General features: G+C 48.5%; 1 protein-coding gene across 3 annotated transcripts in view; it reads right to left on the bottom strand.

Annotated features, from left to right (window-relative positions):
* PDZD2 (PDZ domain containing 2) overlaps positions 1 to 15,904 on the bottom strand; it is a 213,893-nt gene that overhangs the window by 70,248 nt on the left and 127,741 nt on the right. For all 3 annotated transcript variants that reach the window (XM_063320537.1, XM_063320536.1, XM_063320538.1), the window contains one exon: positions 3,498 to 3,900. In XM_063320537.1, coding sequence (XP_063176607.1) covers positions 3,498 to 3,900 — 403 coding nt within the window. The remainder of the gene's footprint in view (positions 1 to 3,497; positions 3,901 to 15,904) is intronic.

Raw genomic sequence — 15,904 nt, 5'->3', positions numbered from 1 at the left:
GACACTGAAGACACGTGGATGCCTCAAAAGCACTGCCAGCACGGCATCCCCAGGGCACCGGCCCTGAGCCGGCTGCCAGGTTCAGTACAGCAGTGCTTGAAGACATGCAGATTCGACCCCATCTGGGGTCCTCCATCTGGGTCGGGGCAATCCCAAGCACCGATACAGGCTGGGCAGTGACTGGCTTGAGAGTAGTCCTGAAGAAAAGGACTTGCGGGTGCTGGTAGACCAGAGGCTCAACATGAGCCGTCAGTGTGCACCTGCAGCCCAGAAAGCCAATTGTATCCTGGGCTGCATCAGGAGAAGTGTGGCCAGCAGGTCAAGGGAGGCGATTCTCCACCTCTACTCCACTCTCATGAGACCCCACCTGGAGTACTGCGTCCAGTTCTGGAGCCCCTACTACAAGAGAGATATGGACGTGCTGGAACATGTCCAGAGAAGGGCCACGAGGATGATCAGAGGCTGGAGCACCTCTCCTATGAGGACAGACTGAGAGAGTTGGGGTTGTTCAGTCTGGAGAAAAGGAGGCTCCGAGGAGACCTTATAGTGGCCTACCAGTATCCTAAGGGGGCCTACAAGAAAGCTGGTGAGGGACTTTTTAGGATGTCGGGTAATGGTAGGACTAGAGGGAATGGATTAAAACTAGAGATGGGATGATTCAGACTGGACGTTAGGAAGAAGTTCTTCACCATGAGGGTGATGAGACACTGCCACAGGTTGCCCAGAGAGGTGGTGGAAGCCCCATCCCTGGAAGTGTTCAAGGCCAGGCTGGATGGGGCTCTGAGCAACCTGATCTAGTGGGAGGTGTCCCTGCCCATGGCAGGGGGGTTGGAACTGGATCATCTTTAAGGTCCCTTCCAACCCTAACGATTCTATGATTCTATGACCCAACCTCTTCTCCCGTTGTTTGTGTTACGGCAACTTCAAACTAACTTTCTACAGGGAGAAAAAGAGATGTTTCCTGGAGTCTATATTCCAGGTTCAGTAATTCCCCAACCTGCGTCCCGGGGCAGGGGAGAGGGAAGGAGTGGTGGGGAGGACCAGGGCGGTAGGGAAGGCCAGGGTGGTCCTCCAGTATCCACGCCGCTCGCCGAGCAGCTTCTCGAAGCCTTTCCTCCCACCTGCAGCCAACCTCCAGCCCGCCGCAGGCTGGCTCTCGTCCTCTCGAAGCGAATATAGCGCTCCCCAAAGGTGCAGGGCTGGGAGCCCTGGATATTCCATTAGTCTACGCATGGAGGAGACGGCGAGGGATGGAGGGCAGCAGAGATGGAGCCGCTTCGCCTGCAGCCCTCCCAATGCACCCTGTCCCCGCTCAGGAAGAGATAACTCATCCCGCGGCTACGAGAGGTTTGGCTCGCGCTTTGAAGCCTGGAAGGAGGCTGCAGCTTCTGACACGACATCCTGGATGCCGTTTTCAAAAGGCTCCTGACACAACTGGATCTCACATGCCTGAGTGCCAGGTCACGCTTTCAAAACAGAGCTGAAAGTGAGATTTGCGGCTCCCAAGTGTCTTTACTCCTTGCCTATATATATATTTTTATTTTTTTTTCAGGGTTCAAATAATTTTTAAAATTTTATTCACAATCAGTATTCAATACTTATTAAAAAGCTGAAATCAGCTGCTCATTACTCCTATAGCAGCTACCCCATGGATGCTAAAGTGATGAGCTTCTGTAAGGCCCCTCGTGCTTAAAAAGCAAAGGACGAGCAAGGCATGCTATTCAGGCTCCAGCTATTCACATTTCTCCTCATTCAGATGTCAGGAAAATGTAATTAATACTGACACATACAGAGGTCATATCTCTAAGCAAAATATTAACGGGGGAAAAAATATTAGGAGAGAGAGAGAAGCAATTTTACTAAATGACTGTGCCTCCCAACAGGCTTCTTGACAGATACACCACAACTGAGCAGATTATAGCTCTTAAATTTCCAGTGACTCAACTACGCTTTTACGTTTTACAAAGCCACCTTGTATATGCTTTGCATTAAAAATGTATTTATTGCTCACATTGATACATATATGTTCTGAATTTAACAACTTACTTCTCAGACCAAATTGACTCAAAACATCAAGGTAACACTAGCATGAGATGGCTCTGGATCAAGAGTTTCTTTTTTATATATATATATATATATATATATATATATGTATGTATATGTATGTACACACACACACACACACTTTGGCTTTCCACTTCCTCAAGACAAACTCTGATCATCTTTATTTATAACATATGTTTAATTAAACATCTTCAGAACAGACTCAAGAAGATTTTATGTGGAACAGAGCTTTCAAAATACTGAAGGATTTATTTATTTATTTTTAACCTTTTATTATTTTATTTATAAACTCTTTCAGAATGACTGCAATGACAAGGCTTGCAAAAAGAATACACAAACATCCTCCCCTTCCTGTTGCACCATGCAACCCAACACGTCCCACTGATGGGAAGAGCAGGTTTTCTCAATTACACTTTTTTAAGAGCAGCATTTTTTTAAATTTGGTTTAGCCCCTCCAATGTACTTTAAGTTAAATTAGTTTGAGTTAACAACCACCATCACCGCCACCCTGCCATAGTACTGGGGGTCACAGATCCAGAGGCCATGTTTAAACCCGTGCTTTCCTCAACAGAATTTAGTGATGAGATGTCCACTCATACTGCTCTGCCACCAGCTTTGAAGTCTTAAAACCAAAACCAGCTGCTGCAGCAAGCCCCAAGCCTAACACAGCAGCGTTCATCTGTTTATACTATCAGTGTCTCTGGAAAGATTGGCAGACGGCTCTTCTGGTGATGGATGCACACTGAAACCTGACCAAGGCTCGGGTTATTTTTCTCCATCCAGCAACGCTGCAATTCTATCCAGGCACCAAACCCCGAGATCTCCATTAGGATGAAGAGAGAATCAATGAAAGCCCCAATCCCACTGTCGTCCCAAACATTAATAAATCGTCCATCTCATCAACTCGGAGCAAAATTCACAATAACTTCCATGTGGTCCCCAAACACTGGCCAAGCAAGTTTTGTAATACAAATAAATGCACCGTGGTCTGGTGCAGCAAGAAGGAAAGCTTCAATTCCAATTTTAAAATGCGCTTTAAGGTACCATCAAGCTCAGAAAGAGCTAAAGATGAAGTCCCAAAGGACAAAATGACCATCTTCCACTGACACCTCCTGCCCCGGTGTCATAAGGTCACCAGTTGTCTCAGCAGAACAAATCCTGAGGCCAACCCTGACAGGTCAGGGACATAAGGACCTTCTCCTTCACCACAGATGGAGCATGACAGAGGTTTCTCACAATTATTATTTAACTACCTAACCCTCCTGCCCCGCTGTTCTGCACCCCACCACACGGCCCAGCACCCCAACAGCTTGGGTTGTCCCACAGACACCAAGGATGGTGCACCAAACCCAAGGAAATCGCTTGAGAAATTCCTTTAATTTGCTTGCAAGCCTGCTGCTTACTTCTCTAGAAAAACCCCAAAGCAAACGTACCTGGGCAGACTGGTCACCAATGTCTGGCACCCCGCCATCCGACAGCCGGCACCGGTACTGTCCCCCCGGTCCCCGAAGCTGCTCTTCCCCGTTACTTTCTGCTTCAGAGGTCTCCGGCTGAGCAACCTCCACCTCCATCGGAGTGCAGTGCCCGTTCCCATGCTCCGAGCCAGGCTTTTCTTTGCTCTCCTTGCTCCCTGGCGTTCTGGTGATGACCCCAAACTTCCTGGTCCTTTTCCCATTTTGAGCGGCTCGCTCACCAGCTTCCGGGCTGGGCTTGGCTTTGGGGTCGCAACTGTTGCTGTTGTTGCCGTTGGAGGGAGGAAGAGGGGCTTTGCGCTTGATGCGGCGCAACATGATCAGGTAGACGAAGCCGCCATTCCAGCACTGCTCGGCCAGGTAACTGCAAGGAAAGGGATGCGCGGGGATTACCAACTGCTTTCCTGGCGGTGCCCGCAACCCACCCCTTCACCCCAATGCTGCATCCCGTGACCTTCATCCACCCTCTCAGGCAGATGACGACCTGGCGCCTGGATGCTTTTGGACACCTCGAGGCATCGGCAAACACTCTTTTCCTTCAGTATTAGAGGGAAATTCAAGGCCAGGCTGGATGGGGCTTTGAGCAACCTGGTCTGGTGGGAGGTGTCCCTGCCCATGGCAGGGGGGTTGGAACTGGATGATCTCTAAGGTCCCTTTCAACCCAAACCAATCTATGATTCTATGAAATAATACCAGGAATAACATCAGGCACAGTAACAGCCCTACCAGCCATCCAGGCTGATCCCACCATGGTGTAATATGACAACTGGTAAATGCCACCAAACGGGTTCCTACCACCCCAACCTCCAGGCCCGCAGCGCAGCAACATGGAAAGGTGGAGCAAGCAAAGCAAAGCAGAGAGTGCTTCCAGTGGGGCATTAAAATAAATAAATAAAATTTTTAAAAAATTAAAAATCAGGCAGGCTGCATTTGTGCAGCAGCCCATGGAGCATTTGCATCTGAAATGAGCCTCCTTAGTGAAACTAATCTTCTGCTTTTGGCGTACATACATGCTTTGAAGGCCTCAGGGGAAAAAAAAAAATCAGCCACCAGGGTAGCAGGCGGAGCGACGATGGCCTCAGTACAGCAAAGCGTGGCCCTATAAGGCATCCCGGCTCCCATAAGGGACATGAAAATAAGGTGGGTTTCCTTTACAGCAGGCGTATTCCAATCAAAGCAAGAGCCAAGTCATCTCAGCTGCACGAGGAGCAGCCACCAGGTTCCCGTACCACGGCAAAGCATCTCCTCCCCTCCCAAAGTCTCTGGACATGCCTTGAAGGAATTGACATTTCTGCTTCAAGAAAATACTCAGTGACCTTACAGATACTGCACCCACTGATGCAAAAGGGGAATCTAACTTCATGCCTCTTTTGGGAAAGCATATACCTCAACCCAAATTCTTGAAATATTTGGGTTCTGAGCCAAGGGTGTAACCAACTGAGAGTACAAACAAGCTGGAATTTGTACTTAGCAGGTTTGTATGTGCCCTTTCACACTAATTTAGGCCCCCAAAACATATTGCCTTTCTCACTGGCGAAAGCGGCAAGAATTTCCCAGAGCATCAAATAAGTCTCTGCTGCAGCTGCAATGAACTATTCACTAATACAAAGCAGTTGCTGAACCCACAGCTATCAGAGGAGACGAGAAACTAGGTGTGGAGCTGAACCATGGAAGATGCTAAGAGAAAATAACACAGCACTTGCGGCTGAGAGAGGAGGAGCAACTCAGGAGTCTTCCACCCTTTTTTTCCCCCTCCCCGGTGCTTGTAGGTTAATTTTCCCCTTCCCTTTCTTAAAGGTTGTTTGGCCTTAAATACAACTCTTCGAAGTTATTCCTGCACAGAGGTGACTTAATGGCAAAACAGGAAAAGCAGCTATGATAACCCCTGAAGGAAATTTCTGTACAGAGGAGTGAGGAAAACACTCTCAATTACTCAAAGTAATCTGGACCAGCCTGGCAGTGGCTGGAAATAAGTCGATGGGTGTGTGTTTCTGTTCAGGGACACGAGCTGGTAGTTTCAGTCCACTTCTTCCCGAAGCTTAGATGCATCCCCCCAGACAATGTTGGCATTTAAATCACTTAATTAGGAAGACTGATACCCAAATGAATATGGCAACTACAGAACCTTAAAAGCAGCCCTGGAGCAACAGAGGGAAAGGATAAGTATGTTGGCTGTGCCAAATTTCCCCAATGAATATAAACCGGACTCCAACTCCCCGGACAGTCCACTCAGCAGTTTTCACCAGCCAAGTCTTTTTTTTAAACATTAAGAATATTTAAATAAAGCCCTAAAAGCCCTAAAACCATCTTTTTCAAAATGACTGACGAGCCAATGAGCCCCGCTGGTTGGAAAGTCTCTGTAGCCAAGGTCAGCCACCGTCTGGGTGGCCACAAGGTGACACTTGGCTCAGGGAGGCACCTGGGGCTGGCAGGACCTGAAGGGTTAGCCTAAAAAAAAAAAAAAATTCGAGAACTAAGATGGAAGTATTTTTGATTATCAAGTTAAAAGAAAAATTCTTTTAATCAACAGAAAAGGGGCAGTTCTGTTCCAGAAACAATATGGGCTGCCTGTTTTTCACATTTATCTTTCAACTCAAATTTCAAGGCAGCCAGTAAAGTTGATTAAAATTCATGACTTTTGCTCGCAGCAATACCACTGCACTCTGATCCATCATACATCAGCCTGATAGCGTTGCTTCTCCTGGCACGGGGAAACAGAAGAGCAGCTCCTCTTCCTGCGGTCCCGTGGCTCACAGGGGTGCTGCCCACCCTCTTTCCACGCAGCCGGTCCTGCCTGACTTCGTTTTGTGCAGGTGCACGTTATGTGGGTTGTTTGTTTTTTGGTTTTGCTTTTTTTTTTAAAACACCGATCTCTGAACTAATCCCTGATGTATTTCTGAGTGCCACTAACAAAGTGTGTGCATTAATCAACTACTTGATTCAGGAACCAAGCGGAATGAGAGGGAACTTAGCATATGTCCAAATAAAGTAATTTCATAGAGGCAAAAATATTTTACAATTTCACCTCCACTTGTAGCACGTTTATTCTGTTCATAAAGCGTAAAGCTCTGAAGTGGGAATAAAGAAGGGAGGGTTTGGTTTTTTTTCTCTCCACTGTCCACCGACAGCCATCCGTACAGTCTGGAGCAGGGTTAGAGCGAGCAGTAATAGATGCAGCTGTGCCGCAGCCAGCGGAGCCGTGCTGATTTACTCCATATGTCGGGATGGCCTACACGTTCCAGGCGTGCAGCCTGTAGTAACTCACGGGTTTATGTCTTCTTGAGTACTTCTCGGCAGTTCAAAGCACACAATAAGTTTCCAGGGGAAGGAAAGAAAAAAAAAAAAAAAAAAAAAAAGAAATGTCTTCTCTGGGTCAGTGAGCAATTACCTTTGCATGGCAGCCAGTGATCACATACACCAGATCACCAGATGATGTCAGGTATTTCCGGACAGGGTGAAACCAGCTGGTACCAGTGATGCAATGAGTGGCATCGTTATCTCAGAGTTTGTTTCGAACCAAAGACCAGGCACCCCATGCTGGGAAAACAGAGCTGGTGTAACACCGAGCTCATATGACAAGATAAGAAACTAATATACCAAGAATTTGTGGTCATTTGCTGTACAAGCCCTTGCTCCCAAGACAGGGCTGTTAACCAAGGAGCCTGAGCCAGCTTTTAAGTTCTGCCAAGTACATGCTGCCTACTTAGCTGGCTTCCTTTTCCTCTGCCATTTCTTCCCCCATGTAAGTAAGAAACCAAAAAACCCCATGGAAGCACAGCAAGCTCCTAACACTGGACAAAAGACAGGAAAGGTTGTGTTAAATGAGTGAGAACCTTCAGATTTTTAATTACTTTCTACCAACCCAGGAGTATCCTGTGCCAGAAGGGAATAACAGGATGGATTCAATGAAATGTAATTATACAGCCTCTAGACTGCAGAAAACTGTGCAAAAGCAAGACAGGACCCGAAATCCCCCTTCCCAGGGGGTTTAACGTGCGCAACACAGACAAGCCTTTTTTCAGATGTGTTCCCTGCAGAGCACTCTGAGCAATTTTGGCAATCACCATCAGGCAGGGCCGGACCAGAGCCAACGTGTGTACACGGCTCTCGGCACAGATACGGGGCATCAGCTGCAACCTACAAGCTGTCGCATAGTTTGAACATGGTCTTCAGCTTGGATGGAGAAGGCTCATGGAGCAAAAATATTCCTAATACAGCTCTGATTGATCCAAATTTATTGGAAACTGAGACTCTAAAACTTCCTATTCCCCATTCTGGTTGGCAGGGGATGGAGCAGGATTCCATGAAAGCCCTGGATCTCAGACACCAGCTAATAAGCCTTGGGCAGCTACTCCTAGTGCCAGCAAGCAACAACAACAGGTAACAAATCCTATTATCCCTCATTTTAAGAATGGAAGTGATTTTACCAGCTGATCATACATCTATTAGTATTAGTTACCAAAACAAAACATTTCACCAGCAAAACACCCATCCACATTTTCTGTCTTTGCAAGGCAGCGTCAAGTCTCCTGGGCACAGCTGTGCGTCCCCTCAGAGGCTGCAGTGTCATCTCCCCAAGCAGGGTCTAAAACACCACCGAAACATCGGCTTGGAAACATCTCCCACTGGCGTGCACAGAAGGACCGACCACCCGGCGGCTCCTGACACTTTGATCTCACCCTGGCACCAGCTCTGGTAAAACCCCAGCCCACATAAAACACCACCCTTAAGCAGTGGGGCAGACTCGTTCTTCTCTGTAGGGGAGAAACCATGAAAATGTTAATGATCCTTAAAGCCCAGGGAAAACAATTTTATGCTTGGAGCAAGAGCTGGAAAGTTACCTCTTGCAAAGCTCAACCACAGGTTGGAAAACGCAACTGGTGGCTGGTATCAAGAGGCATTTAACAGGCTTTTTGTATCAGAGCTATGAAGATTCGGACACGTCCACTTCCTTTGGAGACTATTTCAAGTTACACAGCCAAATCCCATTTCTCCCCTACACAGCTGAACTGATTGCTGTGATCATAAAAAACGATAAACTCGCTGAGTTTATTCCAAGTTCCTTAGCACACGTGTGAAGTGTCAGACTCAGAAACGGCATCTTAGAGTAAGCCAGTCATTCTTTCATTTATGTATATGTATTTGTGTGTGTGCATGTATAAATAGAAAGGTTTACGGACTTGACAAGAGCATGCTGTGACAAGCTCTCTGACATCCCATCTCACTTGAACAAATGCAGACGGCCACATTGAGCTACAGAAAAAACAAAGCAGACCCAGCAGCCATAAGAAAGCATCTGGATCCACTTTAGGATCAGAAATACTGAAGAAGTATGTTTATTCTACACTAATACTACTACTTAGCATTTCTCCAGAACCTTTTCATCCTGATAGATCAGAAAGTGCTTTGGAAATGATACACGCAGAGCATCACGGACACCTGGCCAGCCAGCCCATCGTGCCGCTCACCGGGGCACGGAGGAGAAACCTCAGCCCAGAAGACTGCTTCCAGAGCCCCTGCCTGGCCCCCCCCGGGCCCTGTAATGTCCTCAGCAGGACAGACACACCACTAATTTTTATTCTCTTCTCTGAAAGACTCTGGCATGGTAAAACGTCTTGAAACTTAATCTTCTTTTGGCTGGAAAGATGAAGGGCAGTGCGGATCCTCGCAGAACTGAAAGCTCCAGCCCCAAGGGGGACTTAAAAGCTAAACTTAACAAACCGTCTCTCCACGACACCGGCAAATGAGCCAACTTGCTTTTCAGGTACGGCAGGGCAAGCTAATGACTAACAGATAGTGACTGATGGAAGGGCGCACGGCTCCTCACGAAACCCTCACCATGTGAGAACACCCAGCCCACTGAGCACAGATTTTGGCAAGCACCTGGGGTACTTTTCACAGATTGCCGTGTCTTCGGGCAGGAGTCAAGTCTGCCTTAATGCACACGGGCAAAGGAAAATGCTGGGCTACAAAGTCTTGGGCAAACCTTGCTGCAGACAAGTTTTCAAGAGGTTCCACCACCTCGGGGCTGCAGGGACACCCCACAGCAGCCCCCTCCTGCGCCTCCCCACGGGACTAAGCTCTCCAACCACAATTTATCTCACCAGAAAGCAATGCCGCTGGGAAACCCAGCTGCTGCTGCAACATACTCTTGTGGGCATGGAGCTACAGCACACCAGGAACATGCTTTATCCAGCATCTCGTCACCAACAAGCCCTTTCCTGCCCCGGGCTCTGCAGGTGACGGCATGGGCAAGGGACATGATGTTCTCTGCCTGCCTTAATAATCAGGAGGAAGAAAGGCAGAAAGGGCAAAGGAAAACTCAGTCATGGAGCCAAGAGACTAATAACACCCAGGGAGTGCATTTGAACAGTTTGGGGTATGCAAGAGGGCTCCAGCCTCCCTTTCAAGGTTGAGCAATGCTCATCCCTCGGCTTGTGGCCAAGGTCAAGCAGCACCTCCCTGAGTCTCAGGCCCTCTATGCCACACCAGATTTTCTTCAGGATAGCCAAAGTGGCAGCTATCTGGAGAACAAAACTCTGAACACAGGTTTTTTTTTTTGCCTATCGCATATTTTTCCATTAAATTTATAGCAAGGAATGCAACTTGACCCACTGAAATCCTGAAGGAAAGACGAATTTGGAAGTTAAATTTCAAGGTATGTTTCTGTGGCCTTTTCTAAGCCAGTACAACCATGTTTGGTGCTGATTAGACCTGATCCTCCTCTGGATTAAAACTGCAGGTAGCTTTGAGCATCACACGGCAGGTGCCCAGGGCGGCGATGCTCACGCTGCTGGCAGGCTGGCTGCTGTCAATCTGTGCAACACACCACAGCACCACACCAACATCTCGGAGAAGCAACGGTAGCAGCAAACAGACAGGGCAAGGTCTGATCTTCGCTGTTCATCAGAGACACCAAACCACCAAGAATTTCAGACCAACAGCAGCAAATGCCCCAGCGCTGAAATCTGCGAGAGCCCCTGGGCAAACAGCCCTCCAGCACGGCTAGCAGGATACCCCATGGCAAGACCTCTCTGCCCACCGTGAAATCCTGAACTCTCAGTAAAGGCGGAAAGGGAGCAGAGGGAGGATCTCTGCTGTGTTTTCCTGGACCCACTGCCTGCTTGTGGCTTTTGCTGGGAGACGGGATTCAGCTCAGTCTTGCAACACAGGACCATGACTAAAGCCTGGTGAGACACCTCACTCCACCTGGTACTGACGCAATGATGCAGCTTTGAATTTGGGAGAACTGAATTCTTTTTCCCTTGCTGTGCTACAGATCCCTCGCAGCACCCCAGATAAGTCTTTCCACAAAAAAAAAAAACAGGGCCAACAGCACGTCTTGTCCCACAGAGTTGCTACAAGGTCTAAGGTGGTGAAGCCACTGGCTTTGAGTATTAGTTTCACAAACACCTTACACCTGGGATCAGGCAACACCAAGCATCGCCACAGCTTTCCTCCCACCCGTATCCTGCTCAGGTGCTAGCACAGACATTTGGCCAACAGTACAAATGAACCCAGCGAGAGAACCTGTCCAGCTTTCAATTACCCCTGCCAAAGCAAACTTTCAAAAACTCCTCAAGACAAGGTGTTCAAACCCAGCCCAGAGCTCTGCCCTGGTCACAGCAGCGCGGAGGCAGGGACAGGAGAAGACCAGGCTGGTGGTGGTGGCAGGGGACCAGGCTCCTGCTTCCGTCGGCAGCCCCCCGTCCCCATAGGGCTGAGAGAGAGGAGCACGGCATCCCGAGGGAAGGGAGCTGCACGCAGGGAGCAGCCAGATGCCCCGGCTGGCTTTGGCTGAACGGCATTCATACCTAAGTTCTAAAATTGCAAGGACAGGCATCCTCGCCGCAGACGATGAAGCCCAGCTCAATTGCACCCCCATCGCAGGTGTGGAAAGGCGACAGGCTGGATCATTGCAATTATGCTGGCGCAGCACAAAAAAGACACATCTCTGCCCTGCACATTGTAGAGATGCCACAGAAGCCTGTTCAAGGCTTTGGGAGAGTGACAAGCAGAGCAGGGACCTCTGAAACACCTAGGACATGGATGAAAGATGTGAATGGCCACAATGAGCCTCCTCCCCTGCCAGAACAAACATTTGAAGAGGATGTCTTGAGGAGCTGCACAGCTTGTCCTCACCTAGGGAACCCCCCAAGCTCTGACAGACACCCTAAAGCTAACAGATTTTCAAACTGTGGTCATCTGCTCCCAAGGGACAACATAAAATCCTTTGGGATTTGCTGATTTATTGTCTGTGCTAGCAGAACAGAGGAGCGGCATTGCGTTTAGACTGCAGAGATTTTGGACACGCGCTTCACAAAGGACCTGATCTCACTAAACATGCGGCTCCCACAACCGCATCTAAAAGTCCCAAGAGACAGATGTGCACGGTGCTTCTTGGGTTTGGGTCCTAGATACAGTCTAACGGGTATTAAGGAGACAAATGCTATTTGTTCCTCATTTAGCTGCAGAGCGTAGAAACAGCAGTGGTGCAATCTGGTCCAACCACCATGGCACTGAGTGTTCTCATCTGTGAATTCACAGCTCTGCTGCACACAGTGAGCCGCACGCATGGCCTTGCCCACAAATACCATTAGTTATGAGGAAACTGAGCCATTTAAAATGACTAGTTATCACTTTAAAAATTATAGATACCAGCTTTCTAACTTTGCTGTTACACCTGAGCATTAGCACCTGCAATTACTCCGTGACACACGCTGTGTTACTCCTCTTCAGGCGCAGTCTCTCCCGCCACGATGATTCCTGCCCTTCTGGGGACACTCAGGCTCTTGAAGCTCCAGGTGACATAAGAACAAGCTGTTGGTTTGGTGTCCTATGCAATTGCTCCTCGTTACCAGTCGCTCTCGATGCAATTGCTCTCTTCTTGATGACTTGGAGTGAGGTTGAGTTTTACACCTTCCCTAGGCTTTTGCCAAATAAGGCATCAATTTGTCTTCCTCTTGTAGCCCAGAGGTGGTCGTGCCCTCCCCTGAGGACAGGGCAAGGTAGACACACTTGTTGCTTCTTGCCTCTTGGTAATACAGCTGCGACACGGGGACTGAGTGCAGTCATCCCCCTAAATCCACATCTAGACCGAAACACTACTGCCACCAACAACAGAAAAACTATCCCCTTGCTCTGATTTTACCAAGTATATTTTCCAAAATGTCTTGATTTGGGTATGCTCCTGATGAACGCCCATCAGCGTTTAGTCCATGGGACCTCGCTAAAGCTAGTACAAAGTGAACCCCAAAAATAACAATAAATGTGGAGGTCAGGTCTGAGCAGCTTCATCCTACAGACCCCCTCCCCTTCAGGCTACACTACTGCCTAACAAAGACACGGGGTAATTGCTCCATGCCCCTAATGAGAGTATTCCCAATGTATTCATCCAAAGGAAGTCTGCGAAGACCGGGGCTATAACCTATTAGGTCCATGCACAATTTTCTGATTCACAAGAAGAACAAGAACCCAACCAGACAAGACTTGCCTGCAGAGCATGCCCAGCACACACGCTGGAATACAAATAATGTTTACTTTCTGCAGTGGTTGCTGTAAGTTACAGGGCAGCGCTCAAAATGTTTTCACTGCTGCTGTTAATTGCAGAGACACAGCTTGTTATCATTAGTTCAGATGTCTGGCTCTTTTTAAAACAATACTTCTGAATTAGACAACAAATCTCAGAAATGTGAATGAACCAAGTGGCACTGGAACTTTGACTTGCAAACCAACATGTCAAAATAAAAATTTTAGGTTATTACAGGTTGATTTGCATTGAGTGCTCTCTGAAAATCTTCAGTCCTGCCCAGCAGCGACTTTCCTCCTCTGCACTGCTCCTCCCGAGGTGTGAGACCCACTTCGTACCGGGAAGCCCAAACAAGGTCACATTTGCAGAACATGAAGAAAATCACCCAACGCGAAAAGCACGCGTGCCTCACATGGAAGAACAAGGCAGGGGTCAAAATCCATCTACGTGTAACCCATGTACAAAGCACAAACAGTGTGCAATGCTTCTCCCACTTCACACTGAGCGCCCAAACCCCGACACCGTGTTTCACACCTCACCACCCTGTTTCTCTCCACCTTCAGTCCAGGCTATTTTAGGACCACCCCTCTAAAACAACTTGTTTCTAAGCATCCATCTAACATCCTTCCCTTTTCCTCTGTGCAAATCTTTTATCTAATTCTGACCCCAGTTTCCAATCACACCAGGCAGCAGTGACAGCCAGGAGGAAATTTAACCTGAGAGAAATGGTTTCTACTCAAAATTGAATGAGAAGTTCAGCATGGGGATATTCGTTATCACAATCCAGGACTTTTGCACAGATGCAGAACTTGGGGAGGGTGCCACCAAGAAAACCCCAATGGGTGACCGTGACGATCCTCTGGTGCAAAGCTGCCCAGCAGGAGCTCTGCGAGCCCACGGGGGCTGGACGGTGGCCCCCGCGCCAGGCAGTGCTAGCCGCAGGGCTTGCTCGCTCCAACTCGGAGCCACACCGATATAGTGCAGGTCTGTCGGCCTGACCCGGCGGGGGGACCCCCCATTAGGATAAAAATTCATATTTTTCCCTGTGCAGGAATTACCACAAATGCCCAAAAGGGAGGTGAAAAAAACACATCCCACTGAAAGAGTTTTTATTCCAGCAGCAAAGTTTTGCAATGATATATTAAGTGGGGGGGGAAGGCGGCAGGGGGTGGGGTGGGGGGGGAAGTCTGCGACATTGTTTTGGCAAACCACATTCTTTAGGTTTCAACATTCGTTGTAATTCCCGAAGTACCTCTTTCCACCAAGAAGTGAAGGTTTTGGATGTCTGTGAGCAACAAAAGGGAGAGCCAGAAAATTTAATCAAGTCTTATTTTACAACAGGAAGCAGTACGCCGGGTTAGAAGAGACTTATTTCCAGTGCTTTTGCAAGCTTACTTGAGCTCCTGAGAGGAGCCCTATTAACAGAGAGAGGCCAGGCTTCAAATAACCCCGCAACTGCTGGGGGGCAGATAGGGAAGGAACAAATTCACAGCTCTCAGATTTATTTGAGGGGGCCAATTTCAGCAGCAAGGGCTATTGCCTCCAAAAGACCACTCGGTTTTGAGTATTTTCCAGGATTCTTCCTAATAGTGAAAGCGGCACTTACTTCATCAGCTGCTCCCTCCGTACCGGGGTTGGGGTGAGGAGGGAAATGCCTGTCATTCAGCATCCTCAGATCTTCTGATTTGACCACGAAGCTCACAAAGCCAGAAACGTGTATGCGAGATGAGGAATTCAGCTCTCTACCCACAGCAGAAAAGAAACTCTAACCCTCCGCCGGAGCGGGGGAAAAGTCTGAAAAGCGTGATCTGACACACACTCTAAAAAACCTTCATAAAGGGAAAAAAGAACCTAAACTCATAAACACAAACGTGCTCCCACGTATGTTACATTTTGTGACTTTAGGACGGATTTTGGGCTGAAGCAGGCCCAAGGAAAAAGGGGAAAGGACTGAATTTTCTGCAAGCGTGTTCATCGTGGCAAGGGGCTCAACATGCCCCACGCGATGCCCTTGCCCATCACCATCCTCATGGACCACCCCAGGCCAGCCCACCCCTCCCAGCGAGGCCACCAGCACCTCGTTTCACTCGCAGCCACCCTCGCAAAGGACATTTTTTTGTCTTTTGAGGACCACCGCCTGCGGGGACAGGAGGTTTATTTAGCTATTTAACATCGCTACTTTGTTCTGGGCCGTGACGACAGCCTGTGCATACAGTAAATCCCGGGGATGAACTGCTTTCGGCTCTGACTATGGGCTTGCTGAACCGTGCTTCCTCTGCATGCTGCGACAGGTTTCTAACCATAATAACCCTGCACAAAGCGCCGTCTCTCTTGCTCAACAGTTTCCGTCAGTCACACCAAAACCCTTCCTCCCCCACCGCCTAAATACATCTTTGATATTCCTGATGTTACGCCAGAATAAAGGACTCGCCCTCTCTAAAACACGCAAACCGTGCCACTACTCATGCAGTTTTACAGATCCCCATGAGCACAAACATTTCCCATCCGAGCTCCCTGGCGATGGGGCTGGGGTTATTTTTTTTTGCCCAGGCAAGTGCCCTGCTTGGAATCCAAGCACTTTGCTCGCGGATGCCCAGCGTTCCCAGGCGGAGGTTGCTCACCAGCAAAACACGGGCAACTACCAACTTGCAGAGGCTGGCACCAACCCAGGTGGAGAAAACCACCCCCAGCCGGGTGACAACCAACAGCACAAGCCCCCAAATCCAAGTAAATTTAGGAACTGCAGCCAGGACTCTGCAGCAAAACAGCCTGCGCAGGCAGGAGTTGGGCAATGCCAGATATACACGCGTCTGTCTGTTGCACGTTTGCCTCTTTCCTT

Source organism: Chroicocephalus ridibundus, chromosome Z (genome assembly GCF_963924245.1).
Source record: "Chroicocephalus ridibundus chromosome Z, bChrRid1.1, whole genome shotgun sequence".
Taxonomy (NCBI): domain Eukaryota; kingdom Metazoa; phylum Chordata; class Aves; order Charadriiformes; family Laridae; genus Chroicocephalus; species Chroicocephalus ridibundus.
This window is presented reverse-complemented; position numbering and strand designations above follow the sequence as displayed.